General features: G+C 40.0%; 1 protein-coding gene and 1 non-coding gene across 3 annotated transcripts in view; both read left to right on the top strand.

Annotated features, from left to right (window-relative positions):
• Positions 1–21,457, top strand: part of LOC128501892 (E1A-binding protein p400-like) — a 34,598-nt gene extending 13,141 nt beyond the window's left edge. The window contains exons 15-53 of one of the 2 annotated variants that reach the window (XM_053471545.1): positions 54–190; positions 367–536; positions 1,243–1,417; positions 1,848–1,984; positions 2,114–2,300; positions 2,523–2,689; positions 2,795–2,961; positions 3,366–3,536; positions 3,651–3,815; positions 4,069–4,218; positions 4,565–4,653; positions 5,384–5,673; positions 5,872–6,074; positions 6,947–7,116; positions 7,644–7,840; positions 8,193–8,304; positions 8,526–8,669; positions 8,789–8,947; positions 9,223–9,306; positions 9,737–9,874; positions 10,357–10,401; positions 10,493–10,646; positions 10,803–11,044; positions 11,187–11,360; positions 12,085–12,132; positions 12,335–12,462; positions 12,640–12,696; positions 13,045–13,123; positions 13,247–13,465; positions 13,865–13,910; positions 14,408–14,517; positions 14,839–15,034; positions 15,214–15,365; positions 15,602–15,775; positions 15,865–16,030; positions 16,253–16,380; positions 16,689–16,853; positions 18,647–18,724; positions 19,482–21,457. In XM_053471545.1, the coding sequence (XP_053327520.1) occupies positions 54–190; positions 367–536; positions 1,243–1,417; positions 1,848–1,984; positions 2,114–2,300; positions 2,523–2,689; positions 2,795–2,961; positions 3,366–3,536; positions 3,651–3,815; positions 4,069–4,218; positions 4,565–4,653; positions 5,384–5,673; positions 5,872–6,074; positions 6,947–7,116; positions 7,644–7,840; positions 8,193–8,304; positions 8,526–8,669; positions 8,789–8,947; positions 9,223–9,306; positions 9,737–9,874; positions 10,357–10,401; positions 10,493–10,646; positions 10,803–11,044; positions 11,187–11,360; positions 12,085–12,132; positions 12,335–12,462; positions 12,640–12,696; positions 13,045–13,123; positions 13,247–13,465; positions 13,865–13,910; positions 14,408–14,517; positions 14,839–15,034; positions 15,214–15,365; positions 15,602–15,775; positions 15,865–16,030; positions 16,253–16,380; positions 16,689–16,853; positions 18,647–18,724; positions 19,482–19,760 (5,852 nt within the window). In that variant the 3' untranslated portion in view covers positions 19,761–21,457. Of the gene's footprint in view, positions 1–53; positions 191–366; positions 537–1,242; positions 1,418–1,847; positions 1,985–2,113; positions 2,301–2,522; positions 2,690–2,794; positions 2,962–3,365; positions 3,537–3,650; positions 3,816–4,068; positions 4,219–4,564; positions 4,654–5,383; positions 5,674–5,871; positions 6,075–6,946; positions 7,117–7,643; positions 7,841–8,192; positions 8,305–8,525; positions 8,670–8,788; positions 8,948–9,222; positions 9,307–9,736; positions 9,875–10,356; positions 10,402–10,492; positions 10,647–10,802; positions 11,045–11,186; positions 11,361–12,084; positions 12,133–12,334; positions 12,463–12,639; positions 12,697–13,044; positions 13,124–13,246; positions 13,466–13,861; positions 13,911–14,407; positions 14,518–14,838; positions 15,035–15,213; positions 15,366–15,601; positions 15,776–15,864; positions 16,031–16,252; positions 16,381–16,688; positions 16,854–18,646; positions 18,725–19,481 lie in introns of both variants that reach the window. The other variant, XM_053471539.1, reaches the window with a different exon arrangement.
• Positions 7,429–7,558, top strand: LOC128468508 (small nucleolar RNA SNORA49). Its single transcript, XR_008345851.1, has one exon. It is a non-coding gene; the product is annotated as a small nucleolar RNA SNORA49 (small nucleolar RNA).
• Positions 21,458–26,525: the final 5,068 nt, after the last annotated feature.

Below are 26,525 nucleotides of genomic sequence, written 5' to 3'. Positions count from 1 at the left end.
TGCCAAAACATTGAGTTGTTTCAAGATCTAAGACTTCTCATGCTATTTTTCAGGAGTTTGGGGTCCACACTTGATTGTTGTGCGCAGCTGCAAGCTACTTAAGTGGGAGCTGGAGTTCAAACGTTGGTGTCCAGCTCTGAAGCTTCTCCTGTATTTTGGAAGCCAAAGAGAACTCAGGCGAAAGCGACAGGTAGAACAATGTGAAAGTTATTAGTTAAGACAACATGCCATCAAATGAGCTATTGTTGCTGATAAAGAGCCTGTAAGAACGTAATCTTGTGTTGCAACTAAATAGTATTGGGATAATAATTGGTTTTTAACCTGAATTTCACGTGGTGTTTTTCCATATGGTCATTTTACTTACAGAAATGGGATGAGCCAAATTACTTCAATGTCTGCATCACCTCCTACAAGCAGCTGTTCAAAGGCCACAAAGCATTCATGAAGATGAGGTGGAAGTACTTAGTCATGGATGAAGTCCACCAGATCAAAAACATGACCGAGAAACATTGGGAAGCCATCTTTAAGCTCCCAAGGTCTGAAATCAATTTCAGTTTTGAATTTCCACGTATGCAATGTAAAAAATATACATTTTTTGTAGTCACAGTAATTTGTCAGTTACCTGCAACTTTTGTAGGTTTTGTTTGTTTTTTTCTGGTTTTTTTTTAAATTTAATTACTTAAACCACAACTGGATATAAATACTGCATATAATGGGTAATGATTACAACTCATTTTTGTGTGTGTACATATATTATATTTCTGTAGCAGTATCTTATTGCATAAGGCAACTGTGCCAAAAGGTTAATTTTCACGAAAGAAACATCCACACTAAACATAAATGCATAATTAAGTGCTTTTATTTGAAGAAAAAAGCACGCGCTTAGGGGAAAAAAAACAATCCCATCGAAATAAACAGGAGTTCTTTCGGTGATTGCCCATGGGGGTTCGGAGAGTCAGTGCTGGAGCTGACTAGTGGTAAGCATATAGTATGTAAAGGGGCAAATGCATATGGGGGATGCTTGCATTTGCAAGGGAGACACCACAAACCTATCTTACCACATTGTGCATGCGATGGCCGGAGTGCCCCTTTAAGGGCATGCAATAGATTGTGAGTAACTAGAAAATTCACATATTGTATCACCACAATGTAAAATACATAGTAGAATTGACTGTCCATTTGTTTTTAAGCAATGTGCACAGATTTTGTTTACTTATAGAATTACTCATTTACTGTTCACAGCCAGCGGAGACTTCTTCTCAGGGACACCCCTTTGCCACACACATGGAAAGAGTTGTGGACCATGGTACACTTCCTTATTCCAGGCTTGTCCCGGCCATACCTGGATTTCCCCGTGAAAGAAAACCGCGACCAGGACCAAGAATACAAACATACTATTTCTATAAGACTACACAGGGTAAAAATGCTAACCCCACACCCCAGGGGGATACCTTTTTCTCACCGTTTTCCACCAAATTATACTATACATGGTTATACTATACATGGCTCTCCCATCAGCTATATTAGAAAGTGTGAGGCTGAGGATAAATATGAGAAAATTGTATTTTACAGAAAGGGTAGTAGCTACCTGGAATATACTTCCAGTGGAAGTAGTACAGATAAAACTGTAAAGGAATTCAAGGATGGTTGATATGTATAAAGCTGGTCTTAATAACCAATAAGTAACATGCTGAGTAGTTACTTTTTATTCTTTTCTACTGACGCTATGTAGCTGTTCATTATGCGGAGCCAGCTTAGCTCTTCTTGGCTTCATGCGCACATGGGTTGACTCTAGCTCATCACATAGTGTTGTCTTCATTTGCATCACACCCCCTTCCTTTTCGCAGACAGCACAGCCATTTATATTGCGGCGGTCCAAGAGAGATGTAGAAAGACAGCTGACTAAGAAATCTGAACATGTGTTGAAGTGTCAGCTTTCAAACCGTCAGAGGACCTTGTATGAGGATGTTATGATGCAACCCGGGTAAGGAATAATGCCGTTTGATTAGAGAGCGCACTTGAAGCGTCCTACGTAGACATACATAAAAAATAAGTTCACTGGAGTTGTGTGAATCCAAATCATTTAATTGTGGGTTTGTTTGTTTCCCCACAGGACTCAGGATGCTCTGAAAGGAGGTCATTTTGTTAGTGTATTACATGTCTTGATGCAATTGCAGAAAATTTGCAACCATCCTGAATTAGTGGATCCACGTCCTGAGCGTTCCTCATATGTGTGCGAAGCTCTAAAGTATCAGACTGCTTCTCTCATACTAAGAGCACTGGAGTATGATCCCTGGAAGGTGAATGGAAAAAAATGCATCCACTTTCCATTGTTTGTGGTTTTCAGTGTAATTACCACAGCTGAAATTAGTTGAGGTTATTTGTGGCACAACTGCCTTCCGTAATAAGCCCAGAAATGTATTTCTTTTACTTCTTGTTTATGTTCTGATTGTCTTTTTCCGAATGAATATGCATATTCCTTCTCAGATCATCATGGTTTTTCCCTTTTGTTTTTTATTCAGAATGCTGACCTATCTATGTTTGATTTTCTTGGGATGGAAAATAAAATGACACGTTATGAGGCCCAAGTCCTCCCTAAACAAAAAGTGTCCAGGAAACTGATTCAGGAAATCTACAGCTCACCTGATCCTGCTCCTAGGCCCAGCAAGGTCCAATTAAAACCCAGCAGGTAAAGGCTTTTTGGTATTCACAGGACCCTTCCATAAACCACACACCCATCAATTCCTATTCTAGCCTGTCCTGTTACTTATCAGTATTTCCCTTGTGGACTCAGGTTGTTTGAGCCTGTTTTATATGGCCAGAAACCAGAAGGGCGAATGGTCGCTTTCCCAAGTTCTCCAGCAACGCGCACTGTGACCACAACAACATCCACCGGAACACAGCAGGGACAAGTCAAGCGGTCACAAGCCACCACACCTGCTGCACCGCAAGGGACCAAAGGTTTTATTTATTTCTCTACTGGATTTGCATGTAGGATAATATCTCTTTTCAAGGGGAGTTCACCAAAGTGAATATTTTAACTCTCCAACTTCACTTTACACTCTGAAGGGCAAACCCTATAAATCTGCTGATTTTAGGAATAGCGAGCGATCCTGTATAAAGTTGGTGAGGTGACTTAGGAAATCTCCTAACGTTAACAATGCTTTTTTAAAAAAAAAAAACTGTACTTATCACTCTTTCAAACTCAAAGTTTCCAAAGTGGGTATTATCACCAGTGCAGCCAATGATATTTACGTAATAATTGGACCTTCTATGATTTTGATTCATCATTTTTTTTACGTTTATTTTTACAATTAACTCGCATTGTGTGAAGTATTTTGCCTAATTAACATTTCCTTTCACAGTGCCTTCCACCACACAAGTCCAAATAGGAGGTAGCAGACCTCCAGCCACCTTCACCACAGCTGCTCCAGTGAGACAAATGAATCAGCCACATTCCCAGACTCCTCTACATGCGGTCCAGCCGAATGTTCCATCTCAAAGGCTGGTGCTCAGCTCACAGGCTCGGCTTCCAAGTAAGTGCTTTCCCTCATCATTCTCTCTAAGTTCATACCAATAAGAAAGAAAGTTAGCATACCCCCTTGTATAGCTTATGTCATACTCAAGTAAATTGATTTTTCCTCTTACAGGTGGTGAGGTGGTAAAAATAGCCCAGCTGGCAGCTGGTGGTGGAACCCAGGGGCGTATAGCACAGCCTGAGACGCCGGTTACCCTGCAGTTCCAGGGGAACAAATTCACCTTGTCCCAGAGCCAGCTGCGTCAGCTCACGGCAGGACAGCCACTGCAGCTGCAAGGTAATCTCATGTAAAGTGCACCCTTCTGCAACAGCTGTATCTTTACATATATATACATGCGCATGGCTTATTATAAATATGTGATGACCCTGAACTTTGTAGTCAAAACCCACTAGGAAGGATATAGATATATAGATTGATATATATTATACATAAAATGTTAGGAAACCTATATGATTCTTCTTTTATTAGAGCATTGGTTGAGAAGTGATTGCACCTTTTTATTCAGGCATGTGTTTGTTTTCTGTCGCAGGTAACGTTTTGCAGATTGTTTCTGCTCCAGGACAGTACCTTCGCCCACAAGGCTCCATTGTTCTTCCGACCATGCCGCAGGGTACAGCTGCCAATGCAGTGAGAAGCCAACAAGTCGCAGCCCCTAACTCTAGTGCAGCGCCGCCAGCAGGTTTGCAAGTTTTTTTTTTTTGTTTTTGTTTTTTACAGCACCTCGGGTTTTGGTGGAAATTACTAATGTTTGGTGGTATGATTTCTGTGTCACGAGGCCAAAATTAACCTTCGCGCATTAGGGTCATGTCATACTGTCTGTACCAATACTGGAAAACAAAGGTCAGACAGAACAATTGCTTAAAATGCATGTAAATGCAATGTGTTTCCTTGGATCCTGTGTAATTTCATAAAAAAAAAAAAAAGCACAATTTGTTTTCCTATTATATTGCCTGCTTTGCTAATTTCGTGACCTTGTTGCTATGGCGACATAGCTCTTTAACTAGCAATGTGTTTTATTTACACAGCTGCTATGGCAGGGAAGAACACGCAAACTCCCACTGCAGCAGCAGATCAAGGGACAAAACCTGCTTCCAATATGACTGGCACTGCTCAGGTATGTCTAAAATCAAACTAAAATACATGAGCTCTGAAAATATTATTTATTTTCAGGAAACAAATGAGGCAACTTATTTTTGGAGAGAACAATCAGGGAAATTGATGCTGTGAAGTCCTAATCAAGAAAGCATAATTATTGCAGAACATGAGCAGACACCATGGATAGAGATTCTAAATCTACTATAAAGACAGTACATTACTCACATGTGACTGATCTGTATGAACTAGGCAAATTACTTTTTTTAAGCTTTCTTTTTGTGGCATTCCACATTCATAAAACTATCCTAAAATGTTTCTGATTATTAATCATAGATTTTTGTAGCACACTGCTGCAGATGCTCCTTATTATTAGCATAATGCCGCAGATGCTCCTTATCTTTCAGACAGGTTGTAGGTTTACTATTTTTATATAGCGCTGTCATATTCTGCAGAGCTGTACAATGGGTAGACAGGACATAACAAATAGTTCATAACTAAACGAATTGCCTTTCAGAGACAAGAGGTATGGAGGGCCCTGCTCTAACAAGCTTACAATCTAGCACAATGTTTCAAATCATAGGCCAAAGTACCTTGCAGTTTAACTGCTTATAAAATCTTATTTATTAGGTTGTCTTAAAACTAATATCATTTTTCTATATTTTTTATATTAGTAGTAGTATCTTTCATGTAATGTCATTGACCTTTCTTTGCATTTAAATCTTACTGTATTACTGCTTTTTAATATGAAGGAGTCAACAGAAGATAAGCTACGAATTGTGAAGGAACGCCTGGACAGTATTTTTGCCTATAACGAACTACGCTGTGCAAGGGCTCCGTTGTATGGAGCCGATTTGCTATCATTATGCACCCTGAATGCTACTGCTCCTCGAGTTCCAAATGGAAAGAGACACTGGAGCTGGTCTGGTTCTGTGAACTGTCGAGCGTCGTCCTGCTCTCCAGAGGGCTCCAGTGATCCACTGAGACACCTCATCTTATCTCCCAGCCAGCAGAAAGCTGCCTTGGAGTCTCTCGCTAAGAGGTAATTTCATGGGGAATTAATTCTCTATGCAGTATTCAGATCAATTATAAACATTGATTCTTGGCTTGGAATTGTTATTTGCCACAAGACACATTGTAAAAAAAAAAAAAAAAAAAAAAAAAAAAAAAAAATGAAAGGATTTCCCACTTATCACACTATATTCTGTTTGATGTGTAATTTTAATTGCTTTTTTTCCAGATCACTGTGTGTGGTTCCAGCTGCAGTCTCTGCTCCTCCAGCTATGATGGTCCCGCATCCTCCTCCTTCCTACACCCACAATATCAAGCTTTTGAGTCAGAGTCTCAAGGAGCAGGTGGCCCCATCTATCCGGGACCTGCGGGAGAGAACATCCCCTTACTGCGTGCAATTCCCTGATGTACGACTAGTGCAGCTAGATTCGGGTAGGTTCGAAATGGTTATACAGTTTATATGTAGATGATTACCAGAGATAATCCACCGTTTGTAGAAGGAAATAAGGATTCATAAAGGTATACTTAACTCCAGCATCAGAAGTGATTCAAGCTTTTTAAGGGCCCATCTGGAATTCAGTTTCATATATACACTATATGAACAAAAGTATTGGGACAACTGACCATTACATTAGCAGACTTTTATGAAATAGCATTCTAAATACATAGACATTAATATGTAGTTGGTCCCCACTTTGCAGCTATAACAGCTTCCACTCTTCTGGGAAGACTTTCCACAAGATTTTCAGGTGTTTTTGTAAGAAATTTTGCCCATTCATCCAGTAGCAGCATTTGTGAGGTCAGGTACTGATGTTGGACAAGAAGGCCTGGCTCGCAATCTCCGTTCCAGTTCATCTCAAAAGGTGTTGGATGGGGTTAAGGTCAGGGCTCTGCATGGGCCAGTCTAGTTCTTCCACACAAACTCATCTAACCATGTCTAACTATATATATATATATATATATATATATATATATATATATATATATATATATATATATATATATATATATATATATATATATATATATATATATATATATATATATATATATATCTCAGAAATACAGTTTTATGAGGATTCTGTGTTTTATACTTCATATATAATGTGGAAGAGCCAGTGGGGGCCCAGAGCAGCATTTATCTTAGAATCACATCTGTCCAGCACTAAAGTAATTTATACTAAATGTCCAAAGGTTCATTTACCATCTAACATTTAACAATATACCTTATGTTGGTATGTATATAAGACATCACATACTTCTGACTCATCTATATTAATGCTGTCCCTTTTTATGACACACAGGGAAGCTTGAAGCTTTGGTAATCCTCCTCAAGAAACTGAAGTCCGAGGGCCGACGCATTCTCCTTTTCTCCCAGATGCTGCACATGCTGGATATATTGGAGGTCTTCCTGGACTTTCACTCCATTACTTTCCTTCGAATGGATGAGAATGCCAACTCTGACCAATGCCAGGTGTGTACCAGTTTTCTCCCTACTCTAGTATAACTCATATGGTGATAAGTATACACCCCGATGGGCTTATATTGAGAGTGCTGCATTATTTAGGATTGTGTGCTTGCCTGTGGAAATTGGCACTTAAATATTATATTTATGTTATATTTCTGGACTGACCAGTAGCAGCTAGCTGGATAAGTTAGAGTTGTAATTCAAAAAGAACTAATGTAGTGATCTTGCCATGTTGTTAAATAAACCTAAGGTATAAAAATGCTTAATTAGTTGTTTTTTTTACACTGATTTTTACTCTCCCGCCATTTCTGGTGAGTGATTCCTCACACCTTACTCCAGGGTATTGTTTCTTGTACATTCCCTGGCATTACCTGAGGATAAAATAATTGCTCTTATTCTAACCTTGGGAAGCATGTTTTCCCATCAACAGTAATACAGAGCAGACATTTCACTTCTCTATTCACTAACAGCATTTCCTCACCTGTACTGACAAGGTTCATTAATAAGTTTCTTCCTGGTCTCTGTTGTTTCAGGACCTGATAAAGAGTTATAACAGAGACCCACGAATCTTCTGCATGGTGCTCTCCACTCATGTCTATGCTATGTCTGTACCTCACATAGAAGCAGATACAGTGATTTTCTATGACAGTGATTTAAACCCTGTGGTGGATGGAAAAACACAATCTTGGTGTGACCTCATAGGAAGGTCAAAAGATATTCATGTATACAGGTGAGTGTTTTCCCTGTAGCATAAATGTTTTTTTTAAAAAAATGTATTATTGTGTAATAAGCACATCTAAAGTGTTCATTAATATAGATGTCTTATCCATACATCAAGGTCTGCTGCTGGTGTGGAATAAATTTAAATCCTTTCTTCTAGCTAACCAGAATGCTAGCTAATGTATATTAAGGTTTTGTCATCTCAACCTGTTAATTACCTTGTTCATTTAATATGGAAAGTGCTAGATGAATAACGGCCAAGATATAGAAATAGCCTCCTAGTATTTAGTGATTATAGTTTGTAGCATAAATTTGTTGGCAGTACTTTTTCTGGATTGTACTTTTTTTTTTCTTCTATGCAGACTGGTGACTGCAAACTCGGTAGAAGAGAAACTTTTAAGGAACGGCACCAAGGACCTTATCAGAGAAGTAGCTGCTCAGGGTAGTGACTATACCTTGGCTTTCTTAACACAGGTATGTCTCTGCTTGTTCTAGCTGGACGTCCTATAATGTTTACTATGTCATGTATTGTGTGTTGTCTTGAATTTCCTTTCTTAATTCCATGGGAAATTGCCAAATTAAGATTAACTGTGAAAATAATTAAATTTGTAGTAACCATGCCTGAGATACAGCAGGTACAGAGTAACATCCTTTTAATTAATAAAACAATGCTTTACTTTCTTCCATCTTTGTAGCAAACTATCCAGGAATTATTTGAAGTATGTTCTCCTTTGGAAGATTCTGGGTTCCGGGTTAAAGCTGAAGAGTTTGTGCTGCTCTCCCAAGAACCATCCCCTTCTGATACAATAACGGCCAAGACTGCAAAACCATTTGTGGAAGTAAGAAAACAAAATATTTGTCTTTAAAGGACCAGTAATTCGTTGACTGTGTGGTTTAATGGTGATGCTTTTATTTTCTACTCATGTACTGTATACATAAATGTTTATTCTGTTCACAGGCCTTAGGTAGAATAGAGCGTGGGACAGAGGAAGCTGCAGAACATATCCAGGAAGATGGTCCCCAACCTAATGCTGGTATCTGCCCATCAGATGACTGTGAGCTGAATGATAACCTTGAGTCTTCCCATTTACAAGAGCTGGCTGACCTTATGAAGCAGGTAGGGAACATTCTACTATGTAGCAATTAAAGATGGTAAAATAATTAGAAACTATACTGAAATAGTTTCTGAATACTTTATATTCCCATCCAGAACAATTCCAAGATCTCTCTTTCAGAGTTCTTGCTAAATTTTAGCTTTAAAATTTCACCACCCTAAGAAAATAAAGTGAAGTCTGCATACTAATGCAGTGCGTTGGTTATCTGTTGCTTTTGGGCTGCAGATACTTCTGTATGGATCATATCTCAGATAACATTGTCTTTGTCTCTACCCAGCTAACTCCAATAGAGAAGTATGCTCTGCATTATCTGGAACTGTCCCATATCAGAAACAGTGATGTCCACCTGGGGTATATTGAGGTATTTATGACTCTGGATGTAAAATATTGGCGACAATATGTGTGTGTATATATAAAATATTGAGGGATTGTGTTTGTAGCCCTTATACCTTCTATTGAAGGAATTTGTGTAGCGTCTTCTGAAATCCCTAACTGGAAAGTTAAAATTATGCAATTTAATTATGTCAAACCAAACATGTTTCCTATGTATTGTGTTAGCAGAGTAAAAAATAGTGCCCAGTAAGATCAAATTGGTAAATTAGCTGAAAAAAGAAGGTTGCACCCACACGCAACAATAAGAAAGCTGATGGGAAATACATTATGTTTTTTCATTTAATTTGGTCTTATTTGTTTTAAACATTCAATTCCCTGTACTTTCAGACTGTGCAGAATGTTATACAGAGTACAATAGTTGCATTGGTGTGATAACGTTGTGTCTTTTCCTTTTGAAGGAGCAACTGAAGGCAGCTACGCAGCAATGGGACTCACAGCACCTTCGAGGACTTAAAGAACGAGAAAAAAAGATGGAATATGAGACAGAGGAAAATGAAGAGTTACTGACCTATACTCGCGAGGATGCATACAACATGGTAATAGGACTTTAATGATATGTGACTGTGCTGATCAGGAAGCTATCCATTTGTCTTTCATGGCCATCATTCTACAAGCGAAGTTTTCTGCACATTATGAGCTGTAGTGTCAATATGTATTTAGAATATGTCAACTATATGTATGACAGTGCTGCTTGAGGACAGACCTTGGCAAAGTGTGAATAGCGTGTGAGAACCATACTCTGTTCTTGGCTGCGATTTGATAGAAAAATGAATAGTTTGTGCAAGAAGGTGTGAATGTGTAAGCACCTGAGCAAATATGTAGAGCTAAATCTGTGTTAAGAAGTTGTAATAATGAGGTTATGTCTGTCCAACCAAAATGCCTGGGATAGCCCTATATAGTGTTAAGTGATTCACAAAATCTCATAACACTTTGTATTGTACGGTGCTGGTGCAGCCTTGTATAATCACATATTTCCTGAAAGCAACATGAGTTTCACATTCTCTCATTTACATTTTAGGACTTTATTTATGATGGGCCGGATGGGCAGACGGAAATAATGCCGGTGAGACCCATTAGCCTTTAAACGTTTTTATACCTGAATGTTTCACGGGTGATGAGTTGATTTGAGGGATTTTCTCTGTTCCTTTTCCCAGGTCTGGACCCCACCAACCCCACCACAAGATGAAAATGACATTTACATTGATTCTGTTATGTGTTTGATGTATGATACTAGCCCCATACCCGAGTCCAAACTTCCCCCAGTGTATGTCAGAAAGGAGCGAAAACGACACAGGACAGATCCGGCGGGTGAGTTTCGGTGAATTTAGATCATGAATTTGATGTCCGATAAGGATCGTTCAGCCCATTATAAATTCATTGACTGTATTGCAACGCACGCTGTTTTTTTTTTGTTGTTGTTGATCTTCTTGTAGTACTAATTGTGCATTGCTGTTTATATTTTAGCTGCAGGGCGGAAAAAGAAACTACGCCATGGAGAATCTGTGGCACCTCCCCGCTCCCTCTTTGACAGAGCCGCACCTAACCCACTTAAAGTGCGCAAAGAAGGCAAGGAGCAGAAAAAGAACATCCTTCTGAAGCAGCAAACTCAGTTTGCCAAACCTCTACCAACACTGATTAAGCCTGTTATGGAAACTGGTCCTGATAACCCGGAATGGCTGATAAGTGAGGACTGGGCTCTGTTGCAGGTAAACATATTTACCCACACAGTATGGCAGGTTAAGCATCTTTGAATAGCTGTAATTTTATGGTTCCCTTCATAGTTTTGAGTTATTGGTCATCGTTCTTGTCATCAGAATTTGCATAGTGGATGCCATATATTTTTAACAGGCTGTGAAGCAACTCCTGGAGCTACCGCTGAACCTTGCAGTCGTATCGCCGGCTCATACGCCTAACTGGGATCTGGTGAGCGACGTGGTGAACTCTTGTAGCCGGATCTACCGATCGTCCAAGCAGTGTAAAAGTCGTTATGAAAATGTCATTATTCCAAGAGAGGAAGGAAAGGTAAGGCTACCTTGAACATTGACAACCCACCGTACCAGTATCGGAAATGTCCAACAACACACCTCTCAGCTGTGGTGCTACCATCTCGTATCAAACTGTTCTATTTTATCCGAAGATACTTGGATTTAGACAGTAGATCAATGATTTCAGGTTGCTCTTAGAATGTGATTAGGGGCTACATCTATAAGCGCTTATGTGGCGGCAGAAGTAGACTGAATGTTTAAATCCAAATTATTTTTGATCAATGTGTTGCTGTCAGGGTGACCAGAAGCGCTTCAGTTGTGCATAGCAGTTTTGCTTCTATTAAAGTTAGAAATTAATGCAGGTTACCTATGTAAGCTATTGTTCTTTGTATCACTTTGCACCCGTTAGTCACAAACAAGCAGCAGAGTTCCTAAATGAGGCAAGTTAAGCCTTTAGGCAGTTGGGAAGTACGCAATCAGTCTTTTTAAGTGAAGTGCTTATTGTTTTTGCTGAAATAAAGGAAAGCAAAGCAAGCTCTGTTTGCTTCACTGGATCAAGGGGGCAATCACAGAAATAGCTAAATCTATTTTTTTTTTTTTTTAAAAAAAGGCCATATTGCCTCAGCTGCGTAGCAGCTTTACTGGTTGTGAATGGCTTATTAAATATACAGGGCAGTGTATGACACGGTTATATTGCTGCTTTTTATGTAGTTCACTGAAATAGAAACCACAAAATATTAAGCATCTTCTTTCTGTTACAGTTGCTGTATGACGCCAGCCCAAAGAAGAAATCTGAAAACCCTTTTAAGGTATGTGAAACATATGGCCGTTAAAATGAATGCAGATCATGTTTTCGTATAAATAAAGCCAACGTGTAGTATTTACTGTAGCATATGCCTGTTAATTAACGCTTTACTTGTGTGTGTTTGACTGAGACACCAATCAATCATATATAATGTACCAGAGACGCTTTATTCCATAGCGTGCCGCTGACTTGTATTCCCCTTACAGAATAAGCCTCTCCGGACTAGTCAGATTTATACACAAGATGAAGGAATGTCCCATAGCCAGTTATTCACCACCCGCTTCGAACTGATGAAAATGACGGCTGGAAAGCGAAGTCCACCCATCAAACCACTGTAAGTGTAGCTTCAGATCATGACACTCGTATACCAATGTTAACTGTATCCTTTTATCATAACTTAAACTTCCCTGCTTGGGTGTAATTACTCCTCTAGTTTTATTGTGTTCTTTATCTGTCATATGCTGTAAATGTTAGCAGCAAATAATCCATTTTTCGTGACTTTCTTTTACAGTCTTGGCATGAATCCATTCCAGAAGAACCCCAAGCATGCATCGGTTCTAGCTGAAAGGTAAGGAACGCCAGCAAATGTGCAGATTGGGTAATATGGGTTTTAAATGTTGTGGCTTAAAAACGACAGCTTAATTATATTACTGCACAATCAGTATGGATGCGAAAGCCTAATATTAAAATTGTTAATGTTCTGTATATATGAAATGCTTTTCAGTGTGGACTACTATTAGTCATTTTGCATGTTTATTGTGTTTTATACGTGTTTTTTTTTTTTTTTTAATTACGTAGTATTTGGGGTATTTTCAAATTTAATGTTTTGAATTATGATTCCTTTGAAGAAGAATTGTCTTTTTTTTTTTTATTTTTTTTTTTTTTAAACATCCTAACACATTTCCTTAAATTGTAGTGGCATCAACTATGACAAACCCCTGCCCCCTATCCAGGTGGCTTCCCTTCGAGCAGACCGAATCGCCAAGGAAAAGAAGGTGAGCGTAAGGTCCCTGCCTGAGAAACAAAATATGCAGATTCAGTATGACTTGTTTACTTGTTACTAGAATTAGGGAAGAGAGATCGATTGAAGGGGTTTTGTTGGTCTGTTATTCCCAAAGGCTTTGGTTGACCAGGTTCGTGCCCAGCAGCAATCTGGCCCAGTAACCCAGCAACCTCAGCAAAATGGACAACAACCAGCGCAATCAACATCTGTGCAGCCCGCACAAGTTCAGGCCCAGACCCCAGCGGGAACACAGCAGCAGGTCGTGGTACAGCAGCAACCAGCCACCAAGGGGCCCAACATAGTCACAACCACCATGCCCAACCCTCCACTCCTGGTAAGACCTTGTAACTTTGAGGGTGTCAAGGTGATCACAATCTTGTTATTTACAAATAGCTGCGGGGGGCAGCTTTCTCTTCAATCTGCTACTTATTTTATATTAATTTCAGGATTATAAATCAGGATGAGCCATTTACTTGTAGGCATGGCAAATAAATTATTATATTTAAATGTTGGCATTTGCAATACATTTTGAACACAAGGGATACATATAAAGTATTGATAGGGATTGGTGCAACTATTGGAATGTTCATATACGTTTGGGGAATCCACTGTCATCAGATATCTACCTTGGGGTCATAAACTTTGCAGCCTAGTAAGAACCGATATAGGTGCAGCAGACTGAAAACGATTGCAAACATATCCATGGAACTAATAGGAATACCCTTTTTAGCAGACTAACACTATCAAGACTGCAGTGCCTGGGACTAGCATATCTACAGGTAAGTCCATGCAAAAATGCACAGTTCATTACAAAGAAGGGCATTAAATATTTTAAGGGCTTTTTTTGTGTAAACACTTCCATTGTGATTATGTTTGATATAACATGTATTTGCTACCTGTTACTCCCCCCAGCCCCCCCCCCCATCTTTGGGTCAGTAAATGAATCGGCATGGTCAGGCAAGCAGACTGTTGCATGTGTGCATTGGAAGGCCCTCAATATTAGGACCAGGAACTGAAATGAGCTTACAGTCTAGAAGAGGATACTTCCATTCATTGTAATATCTATCTGTCACATGTAATGGCTATATGGCATCAACTATTTCAGTGACTGGATTTGTTTAATTAAAGGCACACTCCAGCCATGATATGCACTTTAATTCACATCATAGCTGCATGGTCCTTTTAATATCTGTAGTGTCCCCCTTGGAAATGCATGTTCCTGTACCACCTGCTTGTTTGTCATATAAAACCACATGCATTTCTTATTTCTTATTAGGGACTGTCAGCGGGAATATGATTGTAAACACGGTGTCCGGGGTGACTCCCGCAACCTTTCAGCCAATTAACAAGCGCCTGGTGTCTCCAGTTGTAACTGGTACAGTTTCAGTAAGTACGATTTAGTTCATCTGTATGGCACGTGGTCCTCTCACACCATGGAGAGGACACATCAAACAAGGCCTAATTATTTTCAGACTAGCATTTCTTGTATAACTTAGATGATGTGCTTTTGAGAGCGAGTCAGTCTGCAATATCATTTTATGGCATATAGTTAAATAGTGACAATAGCTTGTGAGCCAGTGATAAAGAACATAAACTTTCCTTGTCATGCTTTTCTGCATGTTCATTTTAACCAAATTATTGCAATTGGCTTGTAAATGAAGATCAATAGAATATCATCTTAATATTAGTCTTTGCTTTAAAACTCAGACTGCTGGAACAGCTACAACACAAATTGTGCAGCAGAGGACGGCGGGGCCACCAAGTGCACCCACTGAGATCGTCACCATAGCGACCAGTCAAGGGGTCCGTGCGGTTACACCGGTAACTGGAGGGACCGTCGTCTCAACCAATCTTGCTTCTGTCCCAAGCCAGGCCAGAGCAATAGTGACACAGGTGACGACAGGTAAGCTCACATGAACAGGGAGGGTTGCGTTCTGTATGTTGTATGTAATAAAACACATTATTGCAAAGGTAGTATTTGTATGATAACCAAACCAATTGTTAAAGGACACGTAACGTGTTTATTTTAATTTGATTTATTTATACTGTCTTACACGCTTCAATTTTCTCCTTCTCTTCTAGCATCCACTGGTGGGGTTCAGCTGGCGGGTAAAACCATAACCCCAGCCCAGTTCCAGCTGCTCAGGCAACAGACAGCCCAAGTACAGGTTCCTCAGATCCAGGCACAAACACAGTCTCCAGGGCAGTTAAAGGCAGTGACTAAGATCTCATCAGTAAGTGGGCAAGCAACAAATAGTTAAGCTCACTATTCTTGATCAAGGGTGCATTAAATATAATGCTTTAATCCATACTGTAGTAATAGTTGCCAATAGACCTTTCTGTAAATTGTAAGGCTTGTGTAGACAGCAATTCATATATTGGTGTTCTAATTATATATACATATGTATCCTTATGTGAGCATGCGATGACATTAAGGTGATCTTCTCTCACAATGTCATTTACTCTGCAGGAGCACTTACTGAAGTTACAGAAATCGAAGGTTCAAACAGGAGCTCTGACGGGCACCACAGCACAAGTACAGGTCCAGCCGCAGCAAGCTCAGCAACTTGCGACTGTTACAGCATCCCGCGCGGGAGCTGTCCTTGCTGGCACAACAATGACAAATCTTCAAGTGGCTCGGCTGGTAAGCACTTGGTAGAGGCATATGCTGGAGTGTATCCATGTGACAGTGTACTTATAGCATAAAAAAAACGTATTGATATTTCTCTACAGCTGCAAGCTCAAGGACAGATCCAAGCTCAGCCAGGGCAAACTGCACAAGTAGCCCTGGCAAAGCCGCCGGTGGTGTCAGCTGTGGTCTCTTCTGGAGGAGTTACCACTCTGCCAGTTACTGTAGCTGGGATCAGTGTTTCTATCAACCAGCCACAGAAAGTAGCAGGTATAATCTACTGTAATAGATATATAAACCCTTCGACAAAAATGGAAGAGTTTGCATCCATGCATTACAGCTGAAAGTGAATGCTCTTCATCGTTTCCTTGATGTTAAAGACTTTTGTCTTAAGCAGCCGTAAAAACCTAAATATAAACTCCATTTGTTTTCTGCAAACCAATAGCTAATGTAATCATGCTTAGATTTAAGAGTTACTATGTGACCTTTCAGGTGGACAGACGGTTATGGCACAGCCATTGCATGTACAGCCGCTGCTTAAACTGAAACAACATCATACTACCCAGTCTCAACAGCAGCAGAAAACTCTCCAAACCCAGGCTACTCTGGGGCAACAAAAGGTAAGCAGCCTCTGACCCATGGCAATGCCTACTCAAATCTGGAGGTATCATTTACTACTTGCCAACAAAACAGTTTAATTACTAAAGCATTTTTATTAAAAAAAATCTGTAATGTAGATAAGGCTACTTGCCACTTTGTTACCTTCAGTAATAATGTGTAGCCTTGTTATTTACTTTATTTGCTTGTTTATTTATGTGTTGTGAGTTGCTTAAATGAAAATATATGTAATGTTAAACATGTCCCTTGTTTGACTTGCGGCTAAGTTGATCTCTTCCTGCTTTTTCTTCCCTGGGCTTTTAATGCTCAGCCTTACCTTTCCCTTCAGATAACCACACCACAGGTTTCCTCTGCATCTCAGCAGCAAAAGGTCACCTATACCAACCAGCCAGCTATTAAAACACAGTTCTTAACAACATCCTTAAGCCAGGCACAGAAGGCAGCTGCGACTCAGCAAGTGCAAGCTCAGATACAGGTGGGTGTTTTGGAAATGAAGTCCGTAATGTCCTGTAGATTTGGCATCCCTGCCAAAATTATTTTCTGAATAATTCTACACCTGGAAGAGAGTCGATGTTCTTAATTTCTCACCTTCAGCATTTGTCCCTTGTTATGCTGCAAACAGCAATAAGTGGCAGATGTTTAAAAAAGTTTAGATTTCGTATGTGTTGGCCATGTGAGAACACTGGGTGACTAGGCCACGCAAGGTGTGAAGAAGCTGGGCCGACGCTGCAAATGCTAGTTTAGCCAGTCCTTGGGTGACGTCTGGGTCTGTAGCACAGGCTAACGTTGGCATAAGGTGGAAATCCTGTGTATAGTTTGTACAGAGCATGAAACCTTGTATCTGCAGGATAGGGAAGAGTGAAGGAGAAAAGGTAGCGTGATGAATAACCCGTATAAAGACACAATAGGACAGTTGGGAGTGAAAATACAAGGGAGTTATGTAGATTTTCCTCCAAAACATGAAGGAACAAATTTTGTAATAAAAAAAAAACACAAAAATACAGTCAAAAGTAAATACCGTATTGGCTCGAATATAGGCCGCACCCTAAAAGTTTGGTGCTTTTTTAAAGAAAAAGTTTTTTTAATAGACATGCTGCCACTCTGTCCCCCCCTGATATATGCTGCCACCCCCCCCCGAGATATGCTGCCACTCTGTCCTCCCCCCTGAGATATGCTGCCACTGTCCGACCCCCCCCCCCCCCCCCCGACTTACCAGAGCAGACTCCCGTGTGTCTTGCGGGGCCGGCGGGGGACATCTACGCAATACGCGGATACAACTTCCGGTGTTGGCACTTAGCGGATGTGCCGGCACCGGAAGTTGTATACGCGTATTGCATAGATGTCCCCCGCCGGCCCCGCAAGACACCCGGGAGTCTGCTCTGGTAAGTCTTGGGGGCAGAGGTAAAACGCATCGTGCGGACGGTCACCGGACATCTGCATGATGTGGTTTAACAATCTCCCTTGCCGGGACGCCTCCCGTGGGAATTCCCGGCACATCGTGCAGACGTGCCGGCAGCGGAGGCTGTTTACGTGCATCGCTGCTGCCGGTGAACGTCTGTACGATGCGCTTAGACAACCTCCCGTGCCGCCGCGCCCCCCCCCCCGTGGGAAGTGATGGCAGGGGAGGCTGTGTGAGCGTATCAGAGAGTAGGATGCAGGTCCCCTGTGCTTAGGTTATGTGCTTAGTGCTGGCAGCTTTTTCTATTTTTTGCACAAAGCACTAGATATAATTACTTGTTTGCAGGGTGTTTTTGTTTTGTACAAATCACAATTTATAGGTTTATTTGAAGCGCCTTAATTCACTTGTAATTTGGTTATATATACATACCGTGCATTATTGCAGTTGTCGGGTAATCTAAATAATACGGAAACTGTGGCCAGCCACACTGTTTACAGTACCGTGGATACGTTGTTGATTTGGCACTCTAAGATTGTAATTTTCCTTTTATTTTGAAACAAAGGCAATTTCCAGCACGTTTAAATTTTGCAATGAGCATTAAAAAAAAGTAAGGATGGAGCATATTTGTCCAACCTGTATTTAGTATGTCGGCGTTTTTCTAGAGCAACAGCTGAAAAGGCAGTCAGGATGAAAATTCTGTGTACTCACTCAGCATTGCTTGGTACCCTCAAGTAATACATTTATACCCCAAATGTTGTTTACAAAGAGATTTTTGATATGTAAGAATTATCACCCTGTCCAATGTGTCTACTGTACTGCTTTCTTTATTATCTAGTTTGTGTATTTTTATTTTTTTATTTTTTTTGAAGGTTGCAAAACTTCCTCAGGTGGTCCAGCAGCAAGCAACAATAGCAACACTCCAGCAAGTGGTGTCTGCCTCTCAGCAGGTAACAGAAGATATTTGTAAACAGTAATTTCCCCACCCAGTAGTGCTAGGAGTTTCATATATGCAATTTCAACATACTTATTAAGCCTACTCCATGATATCTATGTGATGTTTTAGTATTCCTTCAAGTTTTACTCTGATTTAATGTCTCCTGACAACCTGGGGTTTTTCTCATTGTTTTATGTGTTTTTAAATCATTGCTTTAATCCAAGATACTTTCTTCACTGGGAAGTTATGCATTTTTTTTTTTTAGGATTATTATTAGAAACATTTGGTTGTCATTGCCACAAACGATTTCAAAGTGATTACTAATGTTAGAACAGAAGATAATTTTGCAAACCTTTTTTTCCCCTCTTTCTTTCTTTCTTTCTTTCATTGGGCTATCTCCACTAAAGGGTGGGTTGATGGCAAAGTTGTGGTTTCAACACAATTTAATATTCATTATAGGCATACCCCAGGGAGCTTCTGCTGCATAGAGATTGGCCAGCCCTGTATAATGTATAGTAAATTAATGAGATTTCTTTAGATTCTCCTGACCCTTTGAATTATACATTATGCAGTGCCAGCTCAGCTTCTCTTGCTTGAAGAACCTGCCAATGTTGGTCCTTCATAGTAAATAGTGAGGTGAGAGAGCTAAAACCATAACTCAACTGCAGACTCATCTAGTGGCTCTTCCTTTAATGAATAAACCCCTTTGTTACGTGTTTAACAAACAATAAAAGCCCTTCATCTCCCACACTAATCTTTCTGTGACTTAGGTTCAGCCACAAACTGTCACCTTGACTCAAGCAACGGCTGCAGGACAACAGCAGGTTCAGGTGATACCGGCCGGTTCAGCAGCAGCCCAAGTTGTCCATCAGAAGCTGCTCCAGCAGCAAGTGTTGGCGGCGGCAGCAGCGGCTTCTCCACAGATCCAGGCCCCTGTCGGTCAGAGTCCAGCACAAGCATCGGGCACCCCAGATGCACAAAGTCAGCAGGCGAAGCTGCAAGTCCGACCTCCAACTGTCAGGATCAAAGCTCCCACTAAACCCAGCTGAGACATGTGGATTAAGTTGATAACTGAGACCAAACAATAGTAGTTACAAATGTAATGTCTAGTTCTGTTTCGCGTAACTCATTCTGTACTAGAGGGAACTTTCCACTCTTACATTACCATATTTCAATGATGCTATTACAGACAGTTTACTTCAGGGAATACTGGTTTTATCACCGGTTAGTAAAATATGGGCCCATGATTATCAGACCAGTAAGAAACTGCTTTCAGTAGTTCATGCGATCATGTTCCAGTCCCGTGAAAGTCTTCAAATTCTGACCATTCACCATTATTCCCATACTTACGGAATTGCATTGAATTTCTACAATCTTAAGATTCTTGGTTATAAGGATCATATATTTTCCTTGTCTTCTGTCTCTAGAAGCTGAAAGTTTAGTTAGTAATGGCAAAATATACCTTACAAATATACTCTTTATATATATATATATATATATGGACAAAGATTCACTGTAATTACATTAGCACAAATCAACATTGTATGCAAGAGGACTCTGTGATCATTTTTTTTTTATCTTTCTACATTAAATATATTGGGATTAAGTGTATGCTCATGTACACGTATAATTCACAAATGCAATGATTGAGTTCCATCCTTGGTGATCACAGAGAGGAAAAAGCCATAGTTGGAAAATCAAGTTTCACATCCGTGGCCTTTCTTGGGTGCAGATACTAATGTCAAAGAAACTGCTAGGCACCACCAATGAGGCGGAATTGCTTCAGAATCAGGTTGAAAAGGACAATACAGTGTATACATTGGACATGTTGACTATTTTTATACAGATATGGACATTTCTGCAATTAAACAACTTTTTTTTTTTTAAATAAGAGAAAGACGTAAGTCATTATTAAATATTTTATTGCTGGCATGGGGAAGTAACTCATTGCTCCTGGGAGGTGAAATTTGTGATATTTTCTTTATTTGGTTACCTTTTGCTGTTTTTATGTTTATTGCACAGTTTATTGGATAGTTAATTTTTTACTAAATGTAAATTATGATGTTTTTTATTATTACCAGTAGCAAATGTCACCCTTCTTAGTATTTTTCTTTTGTACAGATCAAATTCCAGTGTGACAATAACCTCTTTTTGACTTATACCTCTGCAGCAGGATTTTTTTCCCCCTTGTTGGACATGTGCATTTTTATCTTCAACCCCAATTGTCCACAGCAAGCTAAAGATAATTAAATGAAATCATAATTGTAGTCAAGTAACAGATGGAGGGTTGCCCAACCTTAATTTGAAAGAAGGCCGGGCAGGATAATTCAATGCAGGTGCTCAGTTTTATTTTAGGGCTTACTGCTTGCACAGTTGCTTCTTTTTGAAGTCACAATCAGGGTTACACAGGACTAATTACAGGGGTATAAGGCTTGACGTCCGATCCAGCTTGCACCCTTCCAAAGATGAGAGATGCAAAACTATAATGTGAACATCACTGTTTTGAAATTATTACTTCATTCTCCTGTCGTAGCTTTTACTTTCTAAGAACAACTTTTTTTCTAAAAATATGGTATGTGTTCATGTGAATTATTTTTGCAATAATGTATGCACATGTATACTGAACTGTAGACTGAACTTTGATGTACACAGAAATACAGTGAATATAGTGCTTTCGTTCTGTTCCATTTGAATTCAGATCAGGTGTCTTTGATCTGTTGATATAGCACATCTGTCTCAACTATAATTCTCAAAATGTTTCTAAAGATGTGCATGCTTACCTACATTAACCCCTTAATGACAGCCCGTACATGTACGGGCTCAAAATGCATTGTTTTCAATGGGTTTAGGGACCGCCCATTGTCCTTAAGGGGTTAATAGTGTCTTTATATTGCTGTAAAATACCTTGAGAAGAAGGAGCAGGTAATTGTTGGGATGATGTCTTTGTCAGAGTATGGCTCAGAATAATCAAAGTTAAAAAAAAAACAAACAAACAAAAAAACCCCACATAGTTTAATATTATTAACGTCCTATAGGATGGGATATCAAGAATAGGCATTCTGAAAAGGGAGCTTGTCGGTCAGGACTACTTGCCAAGCCGTGACAGTGTGGAGGGCGTGGGCATAAAGGGGTTAATAGCACCAGGCCTCTGGATTTACTAACTTCACCCCCTTAACACAGGCATAGGTTACACCAAGTTAACCCCCCAAACCTTGCCTGTATCCCCCCCCAGGTAGTCTGCCACCCTCACGATTTTGATACTGAGATATCCAAATAAAATATCTACGTATATATCTACATCGACCCGCTCTATATCTATATATCCTCTAGAAATTGGGAAATAGCAATTTTGTACCGTGTTATCCTCTTCTAGGTTTGTGGATACCAATACTAGAGCCCAGACAGATTTGGATTGATATTTTATTTTTTAAAAAAATGTTACGCAGTGCCACAATTACAAAAAACAAAACGGGCAAACGGTTATTAAAAACAGTGGGTCTTCAACACAGGACCCTCACTCACAAGTTTCATTAATAAGCAGGCCTGTGGAAACTCCTTAAGTCCAGATGGTTCCTTTCAATGTTGTTCAAATGAGAGTAAATCTTGGAGTTCTCTTTTGAGGTGGCTGCAATGCCACTAAATCTGAGTCTTTTCCAAAGAAAATATCCCCCTGGCCATATGACCAGTTTTATGACACCACCTTTTTTTTTTCTTCTTCTTTTTTTAAATTCACTGAGCTTGATTCCCGTCTTTGATCTAGGAATGGAATTCCTTTAGCTCAGAATCCTTTTCAGCTAGGCCATGAAGCACCAGAGGAGTCCTCTGGGAAGATGACGCTTCCTGCCAGAGCTGATACAGAGGGCATACAAAAAGAAACTGATTTAAATCAACATCAGATTAACCGATTGAATGCTAACACAAACTAACCACCTGTGCTGGATTATTCATCCACTATATCCCACGAGCACGACAGAGCTGTCGCATACGCTACTTTAACCCCTTAAAGACAATAACATACCAAGCACGTCACAGAAAAGCAGTTAAAATACAACCATTTGAAATAGGCATGGGATGTCTAGTTTTCAAAAATATATGGTTTGATGGGGGAAATTGAATTGGCCAGCTTCAAAGATGTCCCAACTAGGACATGTGGGCAGAATGACCAGGTGTTAAAATAAAGAATTGTGCATTACCCAAATGTGGCCTTTTAACCTCCAAATAACTTGACAAATCCATGCATGGGTGGTATCACTGTACCCAGGAGATCAGGTGTTGTTTTGAAGTGATATATACCATATGTCCGAAGTGCAATTAGTGTGAATAAAAAATTAAATTGCTACCACACAGGCTGGAAGAAGAATTAGTGCATGGAAAGTGTTAAAATACCGGTACTCTTTAAATACTCTGGGGTGTCTAGTATTGAAAAATATATGGTTTAATGAGGGTTTAAAGATGTCCCAAATAGGACATGGGGACAGGATTCACAGATTTTGTTTTGAAATAGTGTAATGATACTTGTACTTGCCCTATACCTTGTTTAAAAAAAAAAAAAATTCTAAACTTAGGACAAACATTAGAAACTATTACCTTTTGTAGATGAGTAAAAGATTTTTCAAATATAAGTGAGAAAATGTAACTTTTAGTATTTGTTTTTTTTATAGCAAATAGTAGTTTTTGAAGCAGCCAGTCATTAGCAAGAAAGCAATCACTTTGCAATCACAAGCATTGTTTTGTATGTATGGGTTCAGGGGTTTCTCATTAGACCGCTTTAACTCTCACAGAGTCAGCAGTGGGTATGATTTGTTTTGACGAACATGCACACTGCTGAGCAGGAGATGTTTGATGTAATATATCTCCTGCAAGCAAATAATCAGGTGTGTGTGGGGTGGGGGCGAGGCGTAAAGAGAGAAAATACAAATAGACAATTCTGATGAATCCTCTCTATACATTGGCATGAAAAGAATAAGCAATAGGTGATGACGGGAGTATACTTTTGAAAATACAGCACCTTCTAACCATATAAAACTTAATCCGTGCAACTTTTGTGTACTTGCGTTTTTGGGGGTTCTCTGGGTGGATGCTTTTCTATGTCGGTGCACTTTTCACGCAAGTACTCACAGGTTACAGAAATAAGTATGTATGTCACAAACTTGAACTATTGACAGATGCTGCTGGTTTGGTGGGTTTGTGGCCCTTTTCAATTGTCAGTGGTGTGATGAGTTGTGAGTTTATTTGAGCATTACAAAATGTTGGTGGCAATTGCAGTCTTGTGCAATATTTTGGGCATCACGGTACGTGATTAATAGGTTTCTGTATCCTTTCCCCTAGTTATCCGACTGGTGTTATGTTTTAGTTTTAATAAACAAAACAAAGCAAGAATTCAGTGCATGCCAAGTGAATACCATTCACAAAAAACCACCCCATATCAGGCATAAATATTGGGGATCTGTCACACTATACAGCCATATATTGCTTAGCCCACCACTACGTCAAAGTGCCGCTTTCTGTTTGCATTGTAACCCAAAAGGGACTCTCAAGCAATTTTAAAGCCTTTTTTGGACACAGTTGAAGAGGCACCTTTGTGGCAGGAGAGGGAGCTAAACCCTAAGGTTTGTGCAGCACAAAAAATATACAAACATAGAGTAGCGCACAACATAAAAGGCATAAAAGAACAAATTGCCGGGCTGCTGCTAGAATAATAATGACCAATAAGTACACAAAGCAAGCATGCGCAGAATTCTTGTTTTGTTTTGCGTACCTACCAGCTTTTTCTCAGTAATTTGCAGACATGGCAACAAGCATTTCACACCATTTAAATGTGTAATGGCTAGATATCAATGACTGATAGGTAGGAGTAGCCTAAACATGTGAGTGGTCTCATTGATGGTTATGGCTGTGATTGATGGGTCCAACAACCTGTGGGCGTTTTCCTTCCTTTTTTCACTCTGGCCAAACATGATTTACAAGGGGAAGGTTGAAACTGACAGCATTTTAACTTGTCAGTAGCAGCAGTCAGCCACTGATGAGAGTTGGAGTGTGAGACGGTAACAGCTTAACAGAGGCTGAGATTAATGCTCATTAATTACCTACCATACGGCAAGTTAATCACTAAATTAATATTTTTATTTTATTTTTCTATCATATATTATATATTTGATAAATAAATACTGGTGACAAAACCAGACATAATACCATTGAGAAATTCATTCATGCTCCACGGGTCTGGCTTCCCAGACCCAGTGCTCAACTACTACTGTTACTGCTGCATCTCCTTGACCGTCCTTACTCTGGGGCAACCTTTTATTAAATTTCTATAATATTGTGAAAATTCAATCCTGCTCCAAGGGGCTGCTGCATGTGTCTATTATCTGCCCATGACCTACTCAGGGCTGGTACAAGGATTTCTGTCACCCTAGGTAAAATCTTATTTGCCGCCTGTTTGGCTCTGCTCCTTGTATGCCGCCCATCAAACACATGGCCCATCCCCTGTGTTGACGGTGCCTACATTTTAGGTATAAATCACAGGTCACGCACCCCAAAGGCTAGCCCTGCCACTCACAGTGCAGCACCCAGATTGCACACTATCTTTCTTACTATAGCTACCCTTTCTCACTATTTAGCTCTCTACCCTTTCTCACATCACATACCTTGCTGAGATCCTGTGGTAGGAGTGCGAGGGCTCAGTCTCCCTGCTCTGGGGTGGTGCGCCAGGGGTGGATACAGAGCCTGACTTTGGGACGGGCACTCGCACTAACACACGCACATAGACAATAGCATCAGCGCAACTAGACACTCCGCACAAACACGCACATCCATACACCCACACAAACATACCCAGATATTCAAATTATCACAACCAGACACACACACACATACATACAAACATACCCAAAGACACATGTTCGGACACTAACATACACAGACACATGCATACTAAGATAGCCAAAGACACATATTCACATACTAAAATACCCAGACACACACTAACGTACTTAGAGATACACATGAACATACATAGACAAAAGACACAAGTTCTCACACTAAAATGCTCACATACACTAACATACCCACACACACACATCTACACAAACATACCAGACAAAGACACATGTTCACACACTAACATGCCCTGTTTAGGAGTGAGTCTTCTGAATTAAATTGTATGTTTGGGTTTTGTTATGCGTCATCTACTTTTACATATACCTGACAGTACAAAGTAACATAGATATGAAATACAGACATATACAAATGCATTTGTTTCCTCCAGGCATTTGGGTCTCTTTCTCCCTTTGTCTGAGACTGAGGGCCATTCAGAGCCATCACTTTCAAAAGTCCACTCATCCACATTAAAAGAAATGGAATCCACTATCCACAGTCGGCATCCTGGGAGTGAAGTCTTTCACAGCGATGTAGTGTATCAGCGACACTTCCTCGTTCGGCTTGCTAACTCCTTCGTGACGTGGCGTAGGAACATGATGATGTCACGGCACAACGTGTTTCGCTACAATAGCTTCTTCAAGGTGCAAAAATATTACTCCTTGGATAGAGGTGCCTATTATGGAAAGATCTCCTGAGCAATTATCCTCTGAGCAAGGATTGCTCAAAGACGCCTATGAATTTCCTTTTAAAGTGGGAAGTATATCTTATATTCTCCACGTAGATGCGCGCCACTTTGTTTTGTATTTTCACTATGTTTTTGTGAGACTGTCTCTTTTGTGTGCTGCACTCACCAAATATTTATTGTGTGGTTATACTCATAAACCATTTAAAATAGTGCACTTATCAGCACCCACTGTTATTTGTCAACATCTGCA

The sequence above is a fragment of the Spea bombifrons genome, chromosome 1 (assembly GCF_027358695.1).
Source record: "Spea bombifrons isolate aSpeBom1 chromosome 1, aSpeBom1.2.pri, whole genome shotgun sequence".
Taxonomy (NCBI): Eukaryota; Metazoa; Chordata; class Amphibia; order Anura; family Pelobatidae; genus Spea; species Spea bombifrons.
The sequence above is the reverse complement of the archived record's forward strand: the minus strand, read 5'-3'. Positions and strand labels throughout refer to the sequence as shown.